The sequence below is a fragment of the Lynx canadensis genome, chromosome B1 (assembly GCF_007474595.2).
Source record: "Lynx canadensis isolate LIC74 chromosome B1, mLynCan4.pri.v2, whole genome shotgun sequence".
NCBI classification, from domain to species: domain Eukaryota; kingdom Metazoa; phylum Chordata; class Mammalia; order Carnivora; family Felidae; genus Lynx; species Lynx canadensis.
The window spans coordinates 145,363,917-145,384,799 of record NC_044306.2 but is presented as its reverse complement, the minus strand read 5'-3'; the positions used below and the strand labels follow the sequence as shown (position 1 = coordinate 145,384,799).

The 20,883-nt window shown below is 46.1% G+C and overlaps 1 protein-coding gene across 2 annotated transcripts in view; it reads left to right on the top strand.

The window, feature by feature from the left end:
* The window catches only part of PARM1 (prostate androgen-regulated mucin-like protein 1), a 111,677-nt gene that overhangs the window by 57,047 nt on the left and 33,747 nt on the right, over positions 1-20,883 (top strand). The window contains exons 2-3 of one of the 2 annotated variants that reach the window (XM_030313679.2): positions 14,413-15,138; positions 16,545-16,596. In XM_030313679.2, coding sequence (XP_030169539.1) covers positions 14,413-15,138; positions 16,545-16,596 — 778 coding nt within the window. The remainder of the gene's footprint in view (positions 1-14,412; positions 15,139-16,544; positions 16,597-20,883) is intronic. The other variant, XM_030313678.2, reaches the window with a different exon arrangement.

Sequence of the window (20,883 nt, the reverse complement as noted above, 5' to 3'; positions counted from 1 at the left end):
ACACAGCCAGTTCCCCTCATCACTTAACGTATTTGATTAAAATTCATTACCCCACAACATCTCTTCCATAAAGCGTGGTTCCTCATACTGATTTCTACTGATTTAGTTCATTATAGGGAACGTTTCTGCGGAGAAGAGTCACTCCTCCGAAATTAACCGGGTACCCTGATAGCACATAAACTGGAAATAAGCTTTGTCGCCACTGAGCTTTTGCCCTTCACCCCTTCGTGTGAGCTGTGAGCCTGCACATGTGACTGGAGGCGCCTACAGACCGAGTCCCCCACTCTTTATTCAGGGAAATAATGGGTACATGGTTCTCTGTTCCCCTAGGATGCTGTGCCTATCTTGGACAACATAGCAGGACTCGGACCACATTCCACGAGAAGATAAAACACAGAGTCTTCTCCTGGAGTGTCTGGTGAGGAATGAGGTCTTTCCATGGGGTGTTTCCATCCACACAGTTAGCCCCCACCCAGGGTTAGTTCTGAAAAGTGACACCTCTCAGCAGAGAGACCAAGCGCAGCACTGAGGCCCCCTCACCAGAAAAGGCGTTAATGACTGGAGACTCGAGTCTCAGAGAGGAGAAGCAGCATGTCCACAGCACCGTGCGTGGCCTTGACACCCGCAAAGCGCTTCCCTCCTAGAACACTCAAATGAGTAACAGACCTCATTCTCACTCAGATATTTATAGAGGAGACAGATCCTCCGATCCTAGGGCTATGTCCTGACACTGGAAGGTGTTTTTTTTTTTAACTTGTTATTTGAATTAACACACCATGTAGCATTAGTTTCAGGTACACAATATAGTGTGATTCAATACTTCTTTCTATACGTTACCCAGTGCTCATCATGACAAGTGCACTGCCGACCCCCTATTTGCCCCAACCCCCCACCCACCTGCCCTCTGGTAACCATGAGTTTTTCTCTATAGTGAAGAGTCCGTTTCTTGGTTTGCCTCTCTCTGTCTTTTTTTTTTCCCTTGGTTTGCCTCTTTTTTTTTCCCTTCTTTGTTTTGTTTCTTGAATTCCACATATGAGTGAAATCATATGATATTGTCTTTCTCCAACAGATTTATTTCACTTACCATAATACTCTAGCTCCATCCATGGTGTTGTAAATGGCAAGATTTCATTCTTTTTGATGGCTGAGTAATATTCCATATTTATATATATACATATATGCATGCATATATATGCATATATACATGCATGTATATATGTGTATACATACATATACATATGTATGCATATACATGCATGTATATATGTGTATATATGTTTACAGCAGTGTATATATGTATATGTGTATATGTATACATGTGTATATGTATATATACATGCACACATGTATATGTATATATGTATACATGTATATATACATGCATGTATATACATATATGTATATATGTATATATGTATATACATCACCCTTTCTTTATCCATTCATCAGTCAATGGACACTGAGCTCTTTCCATAGTTTGGCTATTGTTGATAGCACTGCTGTAAACATTGGGGTGCATGTATCCCTCTGAATTAGTGTTTTTGCATTCTTTGGGTAAATACCTAGTAGAGCAATTGCTGGATCCTAGGGTGGTTCTAATTTTAACTTTTTGAGGAACTTCCATACTGTTTTTCCAGAGTGGCTGTACCAGTTTGCATTCCCACCAGCAATGCAAAAGAGACCCTCTTTCTCCAAATCCTCACCAACATCTGTTGTTGCCTGAGTTGTTTATTTTAGCCATTCTGACAGGTGTGAGGTGGTATCTCATTGTGGTTTTGATTTGCATTTCCCTGACGATGAGTGATGCTAAGCACCTTTTCATGCCAACACTCTGAGCTTTTAAACCTGTTATTTAGGAGACAGTTTAAAAGGCAGAAAGAGAGCAAAAGCACAGAAATTATAATTAATTAATTCAGTGTGTTATTTCATAGCCTACCAATCCCTTTCACCTAGTTGTTTATCTGCTTGTTTATCTGCTTCTGTCTTACTCTGTTCAGGCTGCTGTAACAAAATTCCGCAGACCGGGTAGCTTAGAAACAACAGAAATTTATTTCTCACAGTTCCGGAGGCTGGAGGGTCCAAGATCAAGGCACCAGCACTGTTGCGTTCTGTGGAAAGCCCTCTTCCCGGCAGAGCTGGTATCGTCTCTGCGTCCTCGCAAGGTGGAAGGGGCTGGAAGTCCTGTGGGGGTCTCTTTTATAAAAGCACTAATCTGGAGCACCTGGGTGGCTGAGTGTGTTGAGTGTGCAACTCTTGATTTCAGCACAGATCATGATCCCAGGGTTGTGGGATCGAGCCCCCAGTAGGGCTCCACGCTGTGTGTTGCCCCTGCTTGAGATTCTCTCTCTCTCCCTCTGGTCCTCTCCCCAGCTCTCTCCCTCTCTCTCTCTCTATCTTAAAAAAAAAAACACTAATCACGTTCATAAAGGCTCCACACTCATGATCTAAGTACCTCCCAAAGGCCCCACTTCTTAATGCTGTCACATTGGGGGTTAGTACTTCAACATATGAATGGGGGGGCACAAACATTCATACTATAGCACCCACCTTTCAGCACACTTGACAAAACAGATGATTTGTGTGGGGGAAGAGTGGGAGAGGAGGAGTCACGACTGCTCCAGTGTCAGAGGTCTTTACTCAGAAGCGTCAGGTGCAAAAGGCATAAAGCATCAACATACACGGGGGAAAACTAGAGTCAAATTGCCGTGGTGAGTGGAAAGGCTATATGAAATATGAAACAAATTTATCTCCCCTAGTATGCCTTCTTCCATAGCAGGCGCGCAATAGGGATTGGTCACATTGGACCTAAACAAACAAAAGTCTAATTGAATTTTTAAAAAGTAAACTGCGAAGCAAAGCTTAAAATTTAAAAATAGTAGGAGGATGCCATTCTCGTGAGGGTGTTCTTGCCTGAGAATAACGAGAGGCAGGTCCTTGGTGGTTAGTTAAGTGCTGTTTCCTCAGCTTGCTCAGAAGCCACTCAGCCTCATTCATGTCATATCAAGATTCATGATGAAACCGTCCAGGACTCTCTGAATGTTTTTTTTTTTAATAAAGTGGAAAATCACCTTTAGCTGTTTTTTTTCCTTTCTGAGGCACGTTGTGGGTGTGTGAGGTGGCTCAGCGTCCAGAAGCATCAGCCTAGCGAACACCCCCAGAAACGCTGACAGGCCTTGTTGCCTGTGGCTTCGTTCAAGGATGTGGAGGCACTCCATCTCCGAGGCTCACAGCTGATGCCATGGGGAGTAATAGTCTCTCTCTGATTGTGCCTAAAAAGTGCCTTCTGCAAATTATTAGCAGATTAAAGGAGGTGAAGGCAATAGGGCCCAGTTTCCAATTAGATAGTGGTCAGCGCAATGGCCTAATATTTACTGAGCTCTTACTTTGTGCAAGGCATTGGGATGAGCTTTTTTACATAGTCTCTCATCTCAATTGCAAGTCATGAGAAACCTGACCAATAGTGCCTTAATCCCCAGCAGCATTTATTGTTTATTTAACAGGAAGTCTGGAGACAAGGCAAACCAGTCCTGGCTTGGCAAGATCAACAGTATTATCAAGGAAAAAGGCTCTTTCTCTCTTACGCCTTCATCCTCCCTAGTGGATTGACTTTCACTCTTAGCTTCACAAGATGGCTACCACTGTGCCAGACATCACATCTGCATTAAAGACAGGAAGGAGGCAGGGGGTGAGGGGGGACACCTGGGGGCTCAGTCAGTGAAGCGACTGACTCTTGATTTCTGCTCAGGTCGTGGTCTCATGGTTTGTGAGTTCGAGCTCTGTGTCCGGCTCTGTGCTGACAGTGCAGAGCCTGCTTGGGATCCTCTCTCTCCCTCTCTCTCTGCCCCTCCCCTGCTCTCTCTCTCTCTCTCTCTCAAAATAAATAAAATAAACATTAAAAAAAATTAAGACAGGAAAGAGGGGGAAAGAATAGGTACGAAGGGAATTTCCCTTTCTTATATATGCCTTTCATTAGAAAGCAAAATTTTTCCAGAAGCCCGTTAACCTACATCCCGTCAATCTCACTGTGCAGAACTGGGGTTCACAGGTTCTTCTAGCTGCAGAGGAGACTAGGAAAAGTGCATCTAGCTTTCACAGCCTCTATAGGGAGGCAGGCAAGAGGGGATTTGGAATGGATGTTAGCTTAGTCAAGCAACAGTGTCTGCCTTGTACATATTATTTATGTCATCCTCACGATAGATGTACAAAAGGAATACTGTAGTTATCCCCAGTCTGAAGATGAGAAGACGATAATCAAGAGACTTGCCCGAGATCGATCAGCTAATAAGTGGTTGGGCTTATAGCTTTCACCATAGAAGGCAGCCATCTAGCAAGGTGGCTAAGAAGGCAAGTCGTTGAGATAGATGGCCTTCTAGACTGAATCCAAGCTGCACCACCTTTGAGTTATATGTCTTGAGAGGTTATTTAACCTCTTTTCACCTTAGATGGCTCACCTTAATACTTACAAAGTCCCCATGGGGCGCCTGGGTGGCGCAGTCGGTTAAGCGTCCGACTTCAGCCAGGTCACGATCTCGCGGTCCGTGAGTTCGAGCCCCGCGTCAGGCTCTGGGCTGATGGCTCAGAGCCTGGAGCCTGTTTCCGATTCTGTGTCTCCCTCTCTCTCTCCCCTCCCCCGTTCATGCTCTGTCTCTCTCTGTCCCAAAAATAAATAAACGTTGAAAAAAATTAAAAAAAAAAAAAAAAAAAAAAGTCCCCAGAAAATTTGGCTTGGAGTAAGCACTAGAAAAGTGTTAACTAAGAAGATAGGAAGCAAGCAGCTCATTTATAACAGCCCTAAACTGGAAAGAGCCCAAATGTCTGCCACTGGCAGAGGGGATAAATAGATTGTGGTGTATTCATACAATCGAATACTATCCAGCAATGAAAAATGATGGGTTATTAAACATAAAACACAAGACAGTGTTATTACAGTGAGTGAAAGATCCGGACATAAAAGTACACACTGATTCCATGTATGTGAAGTTCAAAAGCAGACAAAACTAATATTTTGTGATAAAAGTCAGAGTAAGAGTTACCGTTGGAGAGTTAAGTCTGTGAGAGGGGATGAGGGAACGTTCTGGGCTGCTGGAGAGGGTATCTTTGTCTGAGTGGTGGTTATGCCAGGAAATACACATGTAAAAATGCATTGATTTGTACCCTTAAGGTGTGTGCATCATACCGCAGGTATGTTATATTTTGATTTTAAAAGTACATAAAAAGTAAGAGAAAGAAACTATGAAGCGTACCATTTATGCTGACTGCCATTTCTGGAGGAAACTCTTAGAAAAAAACTGGTGGTAGGAAGAAGAAGGGGGCCCAAATGTCAAGGGTTATTTGTCTTCTCTCAGAAAGATCTGCTGTCCTGTCCCTTCAGAGGAAACTTCCTCTGAGTCATTAGCCCGGTCATGGAAATATGTTTGCACTGGAGCCATGACCTCTGGGTGATCATTGGTGAACTTTAGTGGTGAGGCAAACAGGAATACAATATCTGATTGCATTTTGGGGCATTATCCTGTAATTAGCCAGATTGCCTACTAATTCACCAAGAAGAATGCCAGGATGCGTCATTCTGGGATGCCCTTGAGAACTGTCCTTTCAAAGGCAGACTGATGTGGAGCTGGCCATCTAAAGAGCTCCAGCTCTTTGTGTGGAACAAGGGGTCATGGATGGCACCCTGAACTAGGCACAACCTGGGGGAAGAAGTGGGCAAGTGCATTTAGGCTGAAAAGGCAGTGGTGACCTCCACCAGGGCTGCCTCGGCCACGGGGGCCATTTGAAACCTAAAAGAAGGTTCCCTGGGACACCTGGGTGGTGCCCTCAGTTAAGCGTCCAACTCCTGATTTTGTCTCAGGTCATGATCTCACAGTTCGTGGGTTTGAGTCTTTGGACATCCCCTTGGAGGTGTTAGATTTTCTTCTTCTTCCATCCTATTACCACCCACTGTACACGCCCATATCCCCCTCAACCACAGAACAGCCGATGAGAAGGTTCTCGCCCTCCCTACATTGTCTCTTTCTCTCCATTGCTCTATCCTGAGAAACCCCAATATGGTACTTTGGAATTTTGGGTATCTGTTGGCATCCTTGCTCAGCATAGCCTCCTCCTGGAGACAGACCACCACAACCCCCACTCAACCAAAGAGAATGAGTTTTGGGGGACATCTGACTGACCAAAGATAGATGTGGCTTCTGGGGAAAAGGAAGAAAATGTTACTTTTTTTTCTCCAGGAAGTACAACATTCTTCATAAGTGTTATTCCCTCGTTGGCATTCACAGCACCCATGGGGAGCCTGGTGATATCATTAGTCCTAATTTTATGGATAGAGAAATTGAGTCATACTCCAGGTTTGCAGGTTCTAATTCGGTGGCTGAAAAACAGAAACATTTTTCCTCTTTCTGGACTAGAATTGCATCTCATTTCCATAAACAAAACACTGAGGAGAATATGGCTTTTCTACTTCAAACAAGTGTCTTCTTAAACACAGTTTGATGGCTTTGGGGCATACACATTCTGTCTAGACATACGATAGCCTTCAAATACCATATGGTTGGACCAGACTCTGATTAGTAATGGTTTTGCAGATGTTAGATGAACCTTCTGAAGTGTTGGGTGCCCTCGGTTGGGCAATTTTTGTAAGTGTGAATGTCCCTAATGGTGACTTCACTCAAACTAAAGGACACTAGGACGTAGCTTTGATATTGAAAATTATATGTCATGTTAAGATGAGTTTTATTCTCTCTTTTCCTGTCTGTTTAACAGAAGGGTAGTCCATTCTGTAAAGAGATGGTAAGGCTGGCCTGTGTTTGGGCCAACTGATTGATGGCCAGCATTTCAAGAGCTGGTAACTCTGGTCTATATCATGCTCACAGAGGGGAAATTCCTGCAGTCTTCAAAGTGGAAACAAGCAAGCAAAAATAGCAAACGTCTGTTTCAAGACCCGTCTACAATTTCATATTAGCCAATGGTTTTTATGGAACTTACAGACAAATCAGAGGGAAAATGCATTTGTGCTATCAGGGCCCAGCCTATAAGCCAGAGAACATTTCTGTCTTTCAGAGGGTAGAGAATCCATGTTTGTACTCAATGAATATTTATTGAGTCCCTTCTCTGTGCCAGGCACTAAGACACGCACACACACACACAACAAGCCGCAGTCTCTATTATTAGGGCTCCCAACGGATGGAAGACAAACGTGGAGAGAAATCATGGCTCAGTGTGCTTCAGTTGAAATCTGTGTGAAATGCTGTGGCAACTTCACAGAGGAGGGGAGGCTCTGGAGTTCTCGGAATTGGGATGGGAAGAGGGGATTCAGGGTAGGAAGAGCAACAAATGCAAAGGCAAGAGAGGTGGACAGGAGGCAATATTTCAGATTGTCAAAATATTGTCATTTTAGGGATTGAATTCCTATTATGGGCCAGGCAGTGAGGTATACGTGGTGAGCAAATCCACTAGAGTCCCTGTTCCACGTGCGTTCTGGAGGCTAAAGAGGGAGGCACGCATTAAACCAAGCTTCTTGTAATCAATTACATAGCTAACACGCGGATCGCAGTGCTCTGACGTTAAGGGACTGGGTGCTCGGAGCACATGAGAGATTGGGAGCAGGCGAGGGAGAGATGTAGCAGGAGAATCAGCGAAGGCCCTTAAGCTAACACTGGAACGATGAATAGGAGGAAGTCAGGCAGAGAAAAGAGAGAGCACTGTTTAGGCAGAAGGAATAGAATTAAGGGAAAAGCCTGGTGTGTTTTGAGGGCCTAGTGGGGTGCAAGGCTGGAGGGGCAGACTGGGATCACGGAGAGCCTTCCAGACCTTGCTGGGGATTTGAAGTTTTATCATCAGTGGAGGGAGAAGCCAGTGCGGGCTTCCTTTCTTCCTCTCAACCGTCAGAGCGGTGTGATAGGGTCCAGCCGGCCTTTTAGGAAGCTCACTGTCGTGGCTGTCTGGCTAACCTTAGCAATCACTTAGCAGCCACGGGGCCTCTGCCAGGCAGGCCTGGCGTGATCCTCGAGACCACAGTCAAAGGCAATGCTCACGCTGACTTGGCAGCAACGGGGAAGAGCCTGACTGCGTTTTGATCGAGTTTCACTGATTGTGCCAAAGCTCTGTCACATGTTTCCTCAGGTACTTGACGAGGCAAGGGCAGGAAAGGACATGCCGGGGGTGGGGGTGGGGGATAGGCAAGTAGCACAGGTAATCAGGCTACCTGGGACTCTGGCACTGACCCAGGCTGCTGCTCACGAAGCCCGGGAAAAGGTGCCAGTTCAGGGCACTCGTTCTCCGCCGGCTGCCAACGCTCCCGACTGCTGCTGACGGCCAGTCGGGTGGGGAGACGCGAACACATGTGCACAGTGTGGACTCCCTTCCCCGGAATATCCTGTGACTCCTCTCGGCACTGGGAGAACTCACCTACCCGCCCCAGCTGTCAGCTGCCAAGTCCCTTCTCCTAGCAAGGCAAGAAACCGGGGCTGGAGCCAGACACCTTTCTTTCATCCATCCAAGTGACACAAACTAGGATATCAGTCTCTCCCATATAGCCCAATGGGCGTGGACGTGAGTCCCTTTTCTATCCAACTGAGAATCTGCTCTTCTTCTGAGCATCAGCCTGCCAGCTGCTCTCGCAACGTAAAAGCCTCAAGCTGCCCACACTTCAGGAAAGACTGCCGTTCGTTAGCCTACGAGGAGGAATCTCCCATCGCGTTCGGTTGGTCATCATACCCCTAGAATTCTCATGCCGGCCAAGTCTGAGAGAGTCAATCCTTGAGTCAGTCCGTTTCAGGCATGGAGGCCTGTCACTGCCCAAGCAGCGCACATCGTATCTGACCACGTGGGTCACTGTTTTTTGGAACAATGCACAATTCACCTCTAATTTAGAGATTAATGGGTTGGATTTCTTCATCCTATTTGTTCTGCCATTTTCTCAAGGAAATATTAGAACTGTTTTCCTCAAGGCAAAGGGACTCTGCTTTGGGTGGGAAAGTGTATGGGGCACTGCATTACTTTAACTTACTCAACTGCCCCGTCTCCTATGGATGCCTCCTTGCTTACTCTGTAATGGCGGTTACTACAGTACATTCTACCACTATTTTCATGTCAAGGGCATTGTATGTGTGTGTGGAGGGGGGGGGGAGTAGGGGGAGCTGAGGATGGAAGGTCTACTTCCAATTCTGTCCCTAAATGATTCTTTCCAGGCAACGTGGCCCAGATCCTCCTCCTAGAAGTCTGAGGTCACTGACACCACTTCCACTCTGAGTCTGTCCCCCGTCTGTCAAATGAGGAGCTGTACTCATTCACCACGTAGGCCCTCTCAGCTCTAAAAAAATTTTTTTAATCTGAGAAAGTATACATCCTTATCTGTTAGACTTAGTGTGGTAGCCCTTGGGAAGCACAAGGCCAACATGTAAGAAAGCAGAAATGATACTTCCTCAGACTCTCTCAGTGGTTCTGAACGTTGAAGTCTTAACCCCAATGTAATGGTATTTGGAGATGGGGCTTTGGGGAAGTGATCACGATTAGATGAGATCATGAGGGTGGGGCCCTCAGGATGGGATTAGTGCCTTTGTGAGAAGAGAAAGCAGGGAGCTCTCTCTCTCTCCAGGGGGCAAGACCCTGTGAGGACACAGAAGGTGGCCATCTGTAAGTGTGGAATAGAGCTCTCACCAGAAACTGCATAGGCCCACACCTTGCTTGGACTTGCCAGGCTTCAAACTGTGAGAAATAGATTTCTGTTCTTAGAGCCGTCCAGTCGACATGGTATTTTGTTCTGGCAGCCTGAGCGGATGAAGACAGCAGGCACTCCCTAGGACAGTCAGAATAAGACTTGGATATCTTCACGCTGAAGATATCCACCGCCATGCAATCAGAGCAGTATGGCGTGTATACCATCAAATGAGGCAAATCAGAGGCTTCTGATGCCTTGTTCAAGGGAAGATAACCAGCACGGTCACAACTTGCTGCACTGTTGTTTCATTAAGAGTAGGAATTGCTTGAATTAGACTGGGAAGTATTTTAAGTAAGTATTCAGAAGATATGGGGCACAGAGCCTCTGTCCCTCCCCACACTCTGCCCCCCCAACTCTGTCCCTCCCCCACTCATGTTTTCTCTGTCTCTCTCTCTCTCTGTCTCTCTCTCTCAAATAAATAAACATTTAAAAGAACCTTAAATAAGTATTCAGAAGGTAGCCATGGGAAATGACCACCTCCAGTCTTCTTTGGAAGCAGGAAGGGTAGGGGTTATTAAAGTATATTAGTCAGGGTTAAACAAGAAAATGGACATTTCTAGCAACAAAACCAATTACTGGAGCATGTTATTTTTAGCACTGTAATGATTTCCATGGTACAGCTTTTAGCTCCACTGGAAATGACAATGCAAGTGTCACCCTGAACATCACATACCTTAAGTGGCACCTTGTGTGTTGTCATCCTTTCAGAACCAACTCAAATGTCATCTCTTCTGTGACTTCTCTAAATGTCCTCTGAAAATGACATTTGTATATTTTTGCATTCCATGGTCCCTATACAGATTGGATTCATTGTACTTCAGGGGTCCCACTCTAACCTGCTTTTGCTTCAGCTAGGCACTTACCACATCATATTTCAGGAAGTCAGGTGTCGTTTCCATCCTGCTGGATATTGAACTCCCTGAGGACAAAGCTATAGACGTAGAAGCTACTCAATGAAAGAATGAATGAATGAATGAATGAATGAGTGTTTCTTTGTATATGACTTATTCCTACTTTATCCCAGGTTTCCAAAGATTCTGACTCGCCTACCAGACTGAGACTGTTTCTGCCTCCCTCTGCCAGTCTGTTCAGTGATACTGTCAACAGTAAACATTGCCATTTTTGTTTTGTGGCCACAGAATAATGAGCCATGGGAGCTACCAGGAGGCAGAGCTAGTAAGCTCCAAAGGTCACATATGAAGGTCTAGTGTTTTAATAATCTTTGTCCCAACTGTTGTTTTGTCCATATTTGAAAGATGTCTTGATCTGTATCCATCCTGAAACCATTGACACTTCAGAACTGCCAAAAGTCCACCCTAGCAACATGGACTATTATGTGGCTAACTTAGGAGGTCTGCCCTCCTGTTTCCTAGGACAGTAGCCCTCGTGTGGTTTACGGTCTTGACCAACTCCTTTTCTGTAAGATAAAACCAAGTGCTTTGATAACAATCCAAATGTTAAATTTGGTTAAGCGTGAGAAAATTATGTTTTCAGGATAGATTCTGTAGCACAACTTTTCATCAGTTGCTGAGGCTACTATGCACAAGAATGAAGAAGTAAGCAGTTTTATCCCAAGTGCCTGAATGCATCCATATACATCTTTTCCCCCCTTCCTCTGTGCTGGAATCTAGCCCATGTTTTATTCCTTATGAATTTTGATCATGGTTGACCATTACCTATATGCTACCCCCAAGGAAATCTCCTCAGAGTATGGAGGGTTAAATAGCTGGAGACCTAACATGACATCCAGGATAGGTATATGTCATGGGAGAGTGACATAGAGTGAGGCTGACTTTCAAAGCATGGTTCCTTCCCTCATGTTACACCCGGTAGGCAGCCATTGCTGAGGTAGCTATGATGGGTGTGGCCATACTAAGGGATATATAGAAGAGAATAGAGAGATTCTGGGGTATTTTTGAATGAAGTTCTTAAGTTAATTCATTTTCCTCCCTTCCTCCCTTCCTTCTACAAGTACATACTGAGCACTTACTATGACCTAGCCACTGTCTGAGGCAAACAGCAATGAATAAGATCATGTCCCTATACCCTCATGGAACTTATATTCTGATAGAAGAGAGAGAGAGAAATAAATAAATAAATAAATAAATAAATAAATAAATAAATAAAATGATTTCAGGAAGAAACTATTTTATTTTACGAAACACAAAAATGACTAAAGGGTATGGTGGTTCCTCAAGCAATCAAGCATACAATTACTATATGACCCACCACGTCCACTTCTGGGTGTATGAAGAATTGAAGGCAGGGTCTCAAATGGATATTTGTACACTCAGATTCATAGCATTATTCACGGTAGCCAAAAGGTAGAAGCAACCCATCGAAGTCCATCAATGAATGCATGGATGAATACAATGTGGTCTGTATATACAATGGAATATTATTCAGCCTTAAAAAGGAAGGAAATTCTGGGTGGAATTTTCTGGGAAGGAAACTCTTGGGTGGCTCAGTTGGTTAAGCATCTGACTTTGGCTCAGGTCATGATCTTGCAGTTCATGAGTTGGAGCCCTTCATCGGGGGTCTCTGCTGTCAACACAGCAGATCTTCTGTCCCCCTCTCTCTGCCCCCTCCCCTGCTTGTGCACGTGTGCTCTCTCTCTCTCTCTCCCTCTCTCTCAAAAATAAACATTTTTTTAAAGAAAGGAAATTATGACACCTGCTACACTATGAGTGAACCATGAAGACATTATGCTAAATGAAATAAGCCCATCATAAAAGGACAATTATAATATGATTCTACTTGCTTGCATTACCTAGAGCAATCAAATTCATAGAGACAGAAAGTAGAATAGTGGTTTCCAGGACTGGGGAGAGGGAAGAAAGGAGAGTACTATTATTTAATGGTGCAGAGTTTCAGTTTGGAAAGATAAGAAAGTTCTGGAGATGGGTTAGTGGTGATGGTTGAACAATAATGGGAAGGTACTTAATGCCACTGAACTGTACCCTTAAAGATGGTGGAAATGGTAAATGCTATGTATATTTTAACAATTAAAAAAGTAATCTTTTAAAAAAAATAAGCAAGGAGCTAGCTGGAGTAGGAATGATTATAGTTAGGATCATCTGGAAAGGCTCCTCTGAGAAGGAGGTGGCCATTTGAGTAGAGACCAACTGGAATGATGAAGAGAGCATGGGGAGACAATGGGGGATTAGTTTGGGATTTTGTTCTAGGTGCAGCAGATAGATGGCTTTGGAGGGTTTTGACCAGTTAACGAACATGATCTGATTGATCACTTTAAAATATGCTGGCTGCTATGTGAAAAGTAACTGAAAGGGAGAAAATCTGGAAAGCAGAAGACCAATGAAGAGACTATGGCAATAGTCTAGCAAGTGACTGGTGGCTCAGGTGATGTTGAGATAATGGGGGAGGTGGTGAAAAGTGATTAAGTTGGGATGTTTTCAAGGTTGGGCCATTATAATTTGCCAATGAATTTGATGGTGTGGTATGAGGGAAAGAGATGACTTAAGGTTTTGACTTAAGGTTGACTCGGTTTTTAAGCGAGCAGCTGAGTGAGAGAGGGTGCCAACGACTAGGGGAAAAGCTAGTTGGGGGGATGATAAGGGGCATGGGAGTCAATCAAAAGATGGTTTACATAAAAAGCGAAATCAAGGGGTGCCTGAGTGGTTCAGTCAGTTAAGCGACCTACTTCAGCTCAGGTCACAATCTTGTAGTTCCTGAGTTTGAGCCCCACATCAGGCTCTGTGCTGGCAGCTCAGAGCCTAGAGCCTGCTTCAGATTCTGTGTCTCCCTCTCTCTCTGCCCATCCTCTATTCATGGTCTATCTCTCTCTCTCAAAAATAAACATTAAAATTAAAAAAAAAATCAAAACCCAGTACTAGCAGAGTGATAGCACTTAGAAGCCATTTATTAAGTACTTGAATGAAAGAATTAGTTAATTAAATGGAATGTGTAAATGGAGGGAGGAAGGAAGAAAAAACTAATTCTAAATTTTACAAAATGTGAAGGAGAACATTTTGCAAGATGGTACGATTGTAAAGACCCCAGCTAGAATTTGAAAGAACTGGGTTCCAGTCTCAGGTGATATTTCCAAACCTCAAATTCCTCCTCTCAGCTTTTATTCTGGGATTTCCCCCCCTTTCCTCCTTCACAAGGGATGTGTCCACATCTTGACTCATGCCAGCCGGCAAGCCCATAGCACCAGCATCGCTGTGCATAAATGCAGAGCCCACAATCCTGGGACAGGGAACAGCCAATCAGTGAACTCCCCTCAGAGGGACTAGCCAATCAGTAAGCTCCTCCAGCTGTGCCCTCACCAACCACGCCTTCCCCACCCTCAGCACATACCCTGGGTATCACTGCAGGCATTGGGGAACCAGCCCCTCAGCATTCTGGACAAATCCCCATAAAGGTCAGTTCCTCAGAGAGTCTCACTATTTCAAGGGCACACTTCTAAGCAAGCAGGAGATGAGATGGGTTCATTCAGTGTGTTGGCCGGGCTCGTGTTGCCTGACCCACTAATTATTCTTACGGAGCCTTCGGGCTGGTTCCTACCGATAAGTCACAAAGGGAGGAGGGAGCGGTTAGTGGGAAGAAAATATTTAAAAGTCACCTGCACAATTGGGGAGGCGCAATGCAAAATGAGAAAGATCTGTGAACGTGCTATAAAGCAGCCTTGCCTCCCGGGTTTTCACGCATTCACCACGTTTGTACTGGCTTTTCCACAGGGCTGAGGGTCCAGAGCCTGCCTACATCAGGCCCCTTGCCTCTTTCTCTTCCGACAAACATCTCGTTGACGGACATCTGGACAAGCTCTCCGCAAAGCCCCCCTGCCTCCCCGACCACTGGCACATCCGTCTTCCCAGTTACGACCTCGGCTCCAACACCTACACTCCCCAAGAACGTTTCCGTAGAGCCCAGAGAGGAGAACACCAGCCTCCCGGCCTCTCACTGGGAACGCAAGAACACAGACCCCTCCCCAACAAGCGGGGGGCTGCACTTGACACCCACGCCCTCAGAACACAGCTCAGGCACTCCCAAGGCAAGCGTGCCACCCACAGGGTCGCAGTCCCCCTCTGAGACCCCAGCTCAGTCCCCTGCTGAGTCCCCCACGGAGTCTCCCGCACTCCCCTCCCCTCAGGCTGCAGCCTCATCACCTCCACCCCTGTCAACCTCACCCCCCGAGGTTTCGTCTGCCTCCTCTGCCAGCACCAATCACAGCTCTGCTGAGACCAGCCTCAAGCCCACAGGAGCCCCAGCCACACCAGAGTCCCCAGCAGAAGAGCACAGCTCTGAACACACACCCACTTCGCATGCCACAGCAGAGCCCGTGCCCACGGAGACGACGCCCCAAGCGACGGTGCCGGCCAAAGTGACCTGTATGCTGATCGACGTCGAGACCACTGCCTCCCCCGGGGTGATCATGCAGGAAGTGGAGCATGCTCTAAGTTCAGGTGAGTCTCAGTCACTAGACCACGGAGATGTTAAGAATGCGGTTCCGCTAACCCAGCACAGTAGGTTACATTTGAATTTGGGGGTGCAGTGCCTGAGCTGAATTCACAAGAACGTCCACAGAAGTGCAAACTTTGCCTTTAGTCACGTGATAATTTCTACAGGATATCTCATTATTACAGCCAGCCTTTACAGTTTGTCTTCACAGATGTCACAGACAATGGCAGCAGATGAGACAGTATAAGCAAAGGGGGTACCAGTGTGGCTTTTGGGCACGCTTCCTAGGTTTTAGTTTCGGCTCCTGACCTTGCGCAAGTGACTTCATCTTTTTGTGCCCTTATTTTTCCTCATCTGTAAAATGGGGACACAAGGGGTTCTATCGTACATGATCCTTGGGGAGATTCTATGCGATGCCTGTGGAGTGCTTACTTAGTAAGTGCTCAGGACGTGTCAGTTATTATTTTTCTCAGTGTATTAACGAAGTGCTTACTTCATGGAAACCAGTAAAGCAAAGTAGGGAGGGGGCGGGGGTGTGTGTGTAGAGAACTTGGCTGATTCTTTATAGTCACTGCTAGAGTTCATGGGAAAGACAATAAATTTTACAGGGCATTGGATTTGTTTTTACTCTCCCAGCAGCCCTGTGAAGTCAGTATTATTTTTATCTTGATTTTCCAATCTTGGAAATTACAGCGGAGGGAGATTTAGGGTCTCTTCGAAGGTCCTATGTGTGTGACATTGACGTAAAGATGGTAAACTTGAGGGTATTGAGCAGGAATAGGCTTTAGTGGGAGCGTTTGGCCTCCTGAGCAAGAAACAATAAGGTGAGAGCAGCCAGAAGGTGAAGGGGGAAATGGCTCTGTGGCCCCTTCGCTGGGACAGTCCTGCCAGAGCTGTGGGCTGCCCTAGGAGTATTCAGAATAGAGCCACACATGACCAGTTGGAGTCAAAGGAATGGCTGTGACCGAGGAGACTTGAACTCCCGTTTAACGATGAAAACCTCTACGAACAGAAACTCCAGTAAGCAGTGGAGGTGGGGAGAGAGGGCTAAGATTAACAAGACATGATTCCTCACGGAAGATGAGTTTACTAGGGGATGACGTCCCGAAGAATTACGCGTTCTGATGCTGAAGGCCTAATATATCCGCGAGAGTCCCAAAAGAGACAGCGAGGCAGTCAAACGGGGGTAAAGGAATTAATTACGAAGGTCCAGGGTAACCACAGGGGAGCATAATAGCAGAGCTGTCGTGAGTCAGGCCTTGGAGGAGGGAACAGTCACCAGAACCCAGAAGGAGAGTCTTGTAGAACAGACCACCTTGACAGAAGCACCGACTCTTGGTTGAGAGAGACACAGCTAACCCTGAGAGTGAAATAAATAAACCTTCTGCCCTCCCCGTCTCCCTTCCCTTAGATATACAGCCAGAAGCCAAGAACGGGGAAGCCCATGGATGTCGTCCATACAGGTCAGCCTCCCGGAGGGCCCATCAGAGAGCAAAGTGGGGAAGGGTACAGTAGAGAGTGGCACACCCAGTTGAAATGCTGATTCGTCTGTGCAGCCCCCATCCCCATTGGCACCCTGTTCACACCTCCGGCCAGCACTCATCACAGTGCCTTTCGGTGTGGTGTTGTAGGATGCTGTGCTCCCAGCCTGCAGGTGACCTCTGTAACACGGACCCAGTTCCTGGAACAGGGTGGGTGTTGACTCAGTATCTGAAGGACTGTCCCTGTCAAAGGTGCCAGCAAAGTACTGGCTCGAAGTGGCCTTCGTCTCTTCTCTCTTTCCTAGTTTAGGCCACGACACCACCCCCGTGACGCCATGTCTTCGGCTTTCTGGCTGATGGCCCTCTCTCCACGTTCTGTCCCCTCCGGGATACTCAGACATGGTGGATTAAGATTCCTGAGCACAGATTCTGAGCCTGCCATGCATAAATCTCCCGAATCAGACACAACCTACCACTTTCTACAAGTACCCTAGTTCCGTGGGCTGGATTATCTGAGACCATCCAGTTCCAGTGCTCTGGCCTGTGTTGTAGAACCTGTGTCTCGATGTCCTCAACTCTAAGCCAACAGAGTCAAGACGTGCAAAATTAGTGACAGAGCTGGGTCATGAACCTTTATAGCTCTAGGGAATATTACACCCAGTAGCAACTCCGAGGTGAATTAAGGAAGGAAGGAGGGACCGATTTGAGAAGAGAGATGGGTGGCAGGGTGAAGAGAGATCGGGCCAGTGTACGTTTCATAGACCAGAAAGGATTTATTCTTGTGATCTATTAAATCAAAAAACATTTCCTCTGCATCCACCAGTATACTGTGCTTGAGGCAGAGACGTGGGAGACCTGTCTTTGAATCTTTGCAGTTTGAGTAGAGAGAAAGGGCGCAAGTAACTCTTAATACCATTAGAGTGACCACATTACTTTCTAACCTGAGTATCAACTGAAGTGTGTGGAAGGATCTTTGAGCAGATGGGGTACAATCTGTTCGTTCGTTTCAAAGGTGAAGAAATTATGTCCCAGAAGTTTGGAGGGCCTCACCCAAGGTCACACCACCCAGTGGCAGAGCTGGGCCCAGAGCCCAGATCCTTAAAACCACAATCAAGTCTTCTTTCAACAGCCGGTGTCTCTGCGCTCCCTCCTCCCCCAGCCCCGCAGGCCCAGCAGCACCCAGAGACCCTGCTGGCAGGTTACCGTTTGGGGGTGTTCGTGTTCAGATGCGTGAGCTGCCCTAATTGTGGCAGTAATAATACCACACTTTTGTTTAGCATTTTGTCTTATTCTGCATGAAGTTCACATGGCATATTTTTATTGGCCCAGGGACTCATCCATTCAACAAATACCTAGATACAGTCACCAATGAATAATGCTAAAACAAGGTAAATGCCACGGCAGTGCAATTTGACTAGGGGATCAGGGAAGGTTCTGTGACGGAGGGGGCACAGGAGCGGGGTCCTAGGAGAGGAAGGGAATTTGGACCTAAAGAGAGACAGGGCAAGGGAGATCCAAGCACCTTCGTGCAAAGTAGGGAAGCAGTGGCAAAGTAGTTCAGGATCTACCCAGCAGCTGCAAGCCCCAGAATTGCTCCTGGTGAGTTTTCCAATGCCCTCCGAGTCTGCCGAGTCTAGGGGTTGAGGCCTGGTTTGACCTGACCTTTCCACAGCATTTGACAGGGATGGTCACTGCCCTGGTCTTTAAAGCGCAGTCTCCATCTGACGTCGAGGACAAATCTCTCATTCCTTCACCTGCCTCACTGACCACTCCTCCAAAGTCCCTGCCTCTCACCCCCTCCCACACCAGAGCAACCCCAGGGCCAGTCCTGCCCTCCTCTCTGCTGACCTCTCCATACTCATTCCTGAGATGATCTCATCCCACCACAGGACTCACCATGCCATCCACATGCTGATAACTTTGAGACAGAAAGTTCTATCCCTGTTTCATTTCAGTGAACTAAAGACGTGTACATCCAGCTGTCAGCTAACTCATATTTCCACGTGCGTGGCTCGTAGGCGTCTTGCACTGAATGTGTATGTGGTAAGGTCCTGAAATCCTCAGCCCCTGACCTGCTCCTCCCTCACCTTCCAGAAACCTTGGGCTAATCCTGGACTCCTTTCCACAGAGACTCCTCATGCAGCCCATCAGAACCCAGGCTCCTCTGCCTTCGGTCACAGACACGATTTTAATATTCCTGTAATTGATCCCCACTAGCTACATCCTTGCCAGAGAGATCCTTTTAGAACCCAGGATAGAACCTGTCACTCCCCGGCTCTGACTCTCCTGTTGCTTACCTTCTGAATCAGAGCCAAAGCCAAGTTTGTGAGGCGCCTGCAGTGTTCACGTGATCTAATCTGTGCGGTCTTTCTGCTCTCTTCTTCCACCTTCACCTGCAGACACACCGGCAGCCTTACCGTTTTCTGGAACATACCAGAGACACTCTTACCTCAGGTCCTTTGTACTTGCTGTTCCCTTTGCCTGAGATATTTTAAAAACCTCTAGGTCTTTCACAGCTCACTCCTTTCCATCACTCAAGACCTCGACTGTCATCCCCTCAGTGAGCCTTTACCCTTAGCCCTTTATGAAACCGTCATCCCTTCACGATCTCTTACCACTTTCTATCTCATTTATTTAGTGAGTGGGTGTGTGTTTTCTGCCATTAGAATGTCAGCTCCCTGAAAGCAAAGAGCTTGTTCACAAAGAGGAATATGTAGGCTGCATCCCCAATCCCTAGAACAGAGCCTGACACAGGGTAGCCCCTCAGTAACATTTGTTGAACATGTGAATGACAGAGTCAGTCAACCAACACCAGAGAAGTTGTTTCATCTCCCTGAGCATTGGTCATGTCATCAATAGGATAAGAACAGTATCCACATGACTGGATTATTATAAGGTTTAATTAAGAAATTTACAGCTTAGGGGCGCCTGGGTGACTCGGTCAGTTCAGCATCAAACTCTTGATTTCAGCTCGGGTCACGATCTCACGGTCTGTGGGATCGACCCCCATCCCAGCTCCGCGCTGAGGATGCAGAACCTGCTTGGGATTCTCTCCCTCTTTCTGTGCCCCAGCCCCCCCAAAATAAATAAAATAAACTTAAAAAAAAAGAAATTTATAGCTTAGTGACTATTGACCAATGGTCCAGTCAATGTCTGATTATTATTTTACTATGATTTATCATCATTATTATTGCCATTTTACTGTTGTTATTCTTATTTCTGTTGCTGTTACATTTATTGTAATGAAGAAAGTCCACCATTTTCAACAAACTTTCATTGAGCTTTAACTATGAGTCAGGCATCTGACTAGGTGCTGGGGATTTGGCCATGAACGAGACATCACTGTTCTCATGGAGCTTACAATGTAGCATGAACACAACATGGCAAGTAACCTAGTTTAGTGGATCCCAGACTGCATGGAGAGGAAACTCGCAGAAGGAGGAAACAAGATTTCAGAACAAGTGTTAGAGGACCCTGAGTAGCAGGATAAGGTGGCTTACTTTACTTGCCAGACGATTAAGAGTCATCAAGAGCTTTTGATCAGGAGAAGAAAATGCTGAGAATTATATTTTAAGAATATTCAGTTGTCAGGAACATGTATGGTTAAGTTGCAGGAAGTTCAGTGCTAGAAACACAAAGACCAGTTTCTACCTGGTTTCCAGTTTGCTGTTGCCACTGATAAACCATGTCACTTAACTACTTTGACTTTAAGGGTTCTTAGCTATAAACTAAATATAAGAGAGACAATCTTTCAGGTCCTTTTGGCTTATCATGCCATGAAACTGTGTATTACAATTGTCCGATGCAGAAGAATGAGATCCATATTCATATGAAGCTGACTGAGAATATACGTGTCCTAAGAGTCAGGCTAGCAGTTGACACAGGTAAGCCCCTTGTGTGATGTTCAGAACATTCCATTGATGTGATCTCGATGGTATCTGTTCAAACAAAGAGATTCAGCAACTTACTCAAGTTTTCACTTGAGCACCCAGACCAGGATTGCCATTCAGTTCTCCTAACTGGCCCTGAGTCAAGAGTTTATTCCACTAGACCCATCCTACCTGAAATCACAGAAGTGAAAAGTCAGGGGAGGACTGATGGCCTCCAGCACCACTGTGGAAATAAGCTCCGTGGACGGAGTGCGGCCAGCCGAGTCCAAGGGGTGGTGGGGCTGCCTGATGGAAGGAGAGGCAGGTGGTAGTCGCGGCCATCCCAAAGCAGCTCTGCAGGGCAAATGAGTTCTGTTGTTTGTTTCTGTTTTGTTTTTAA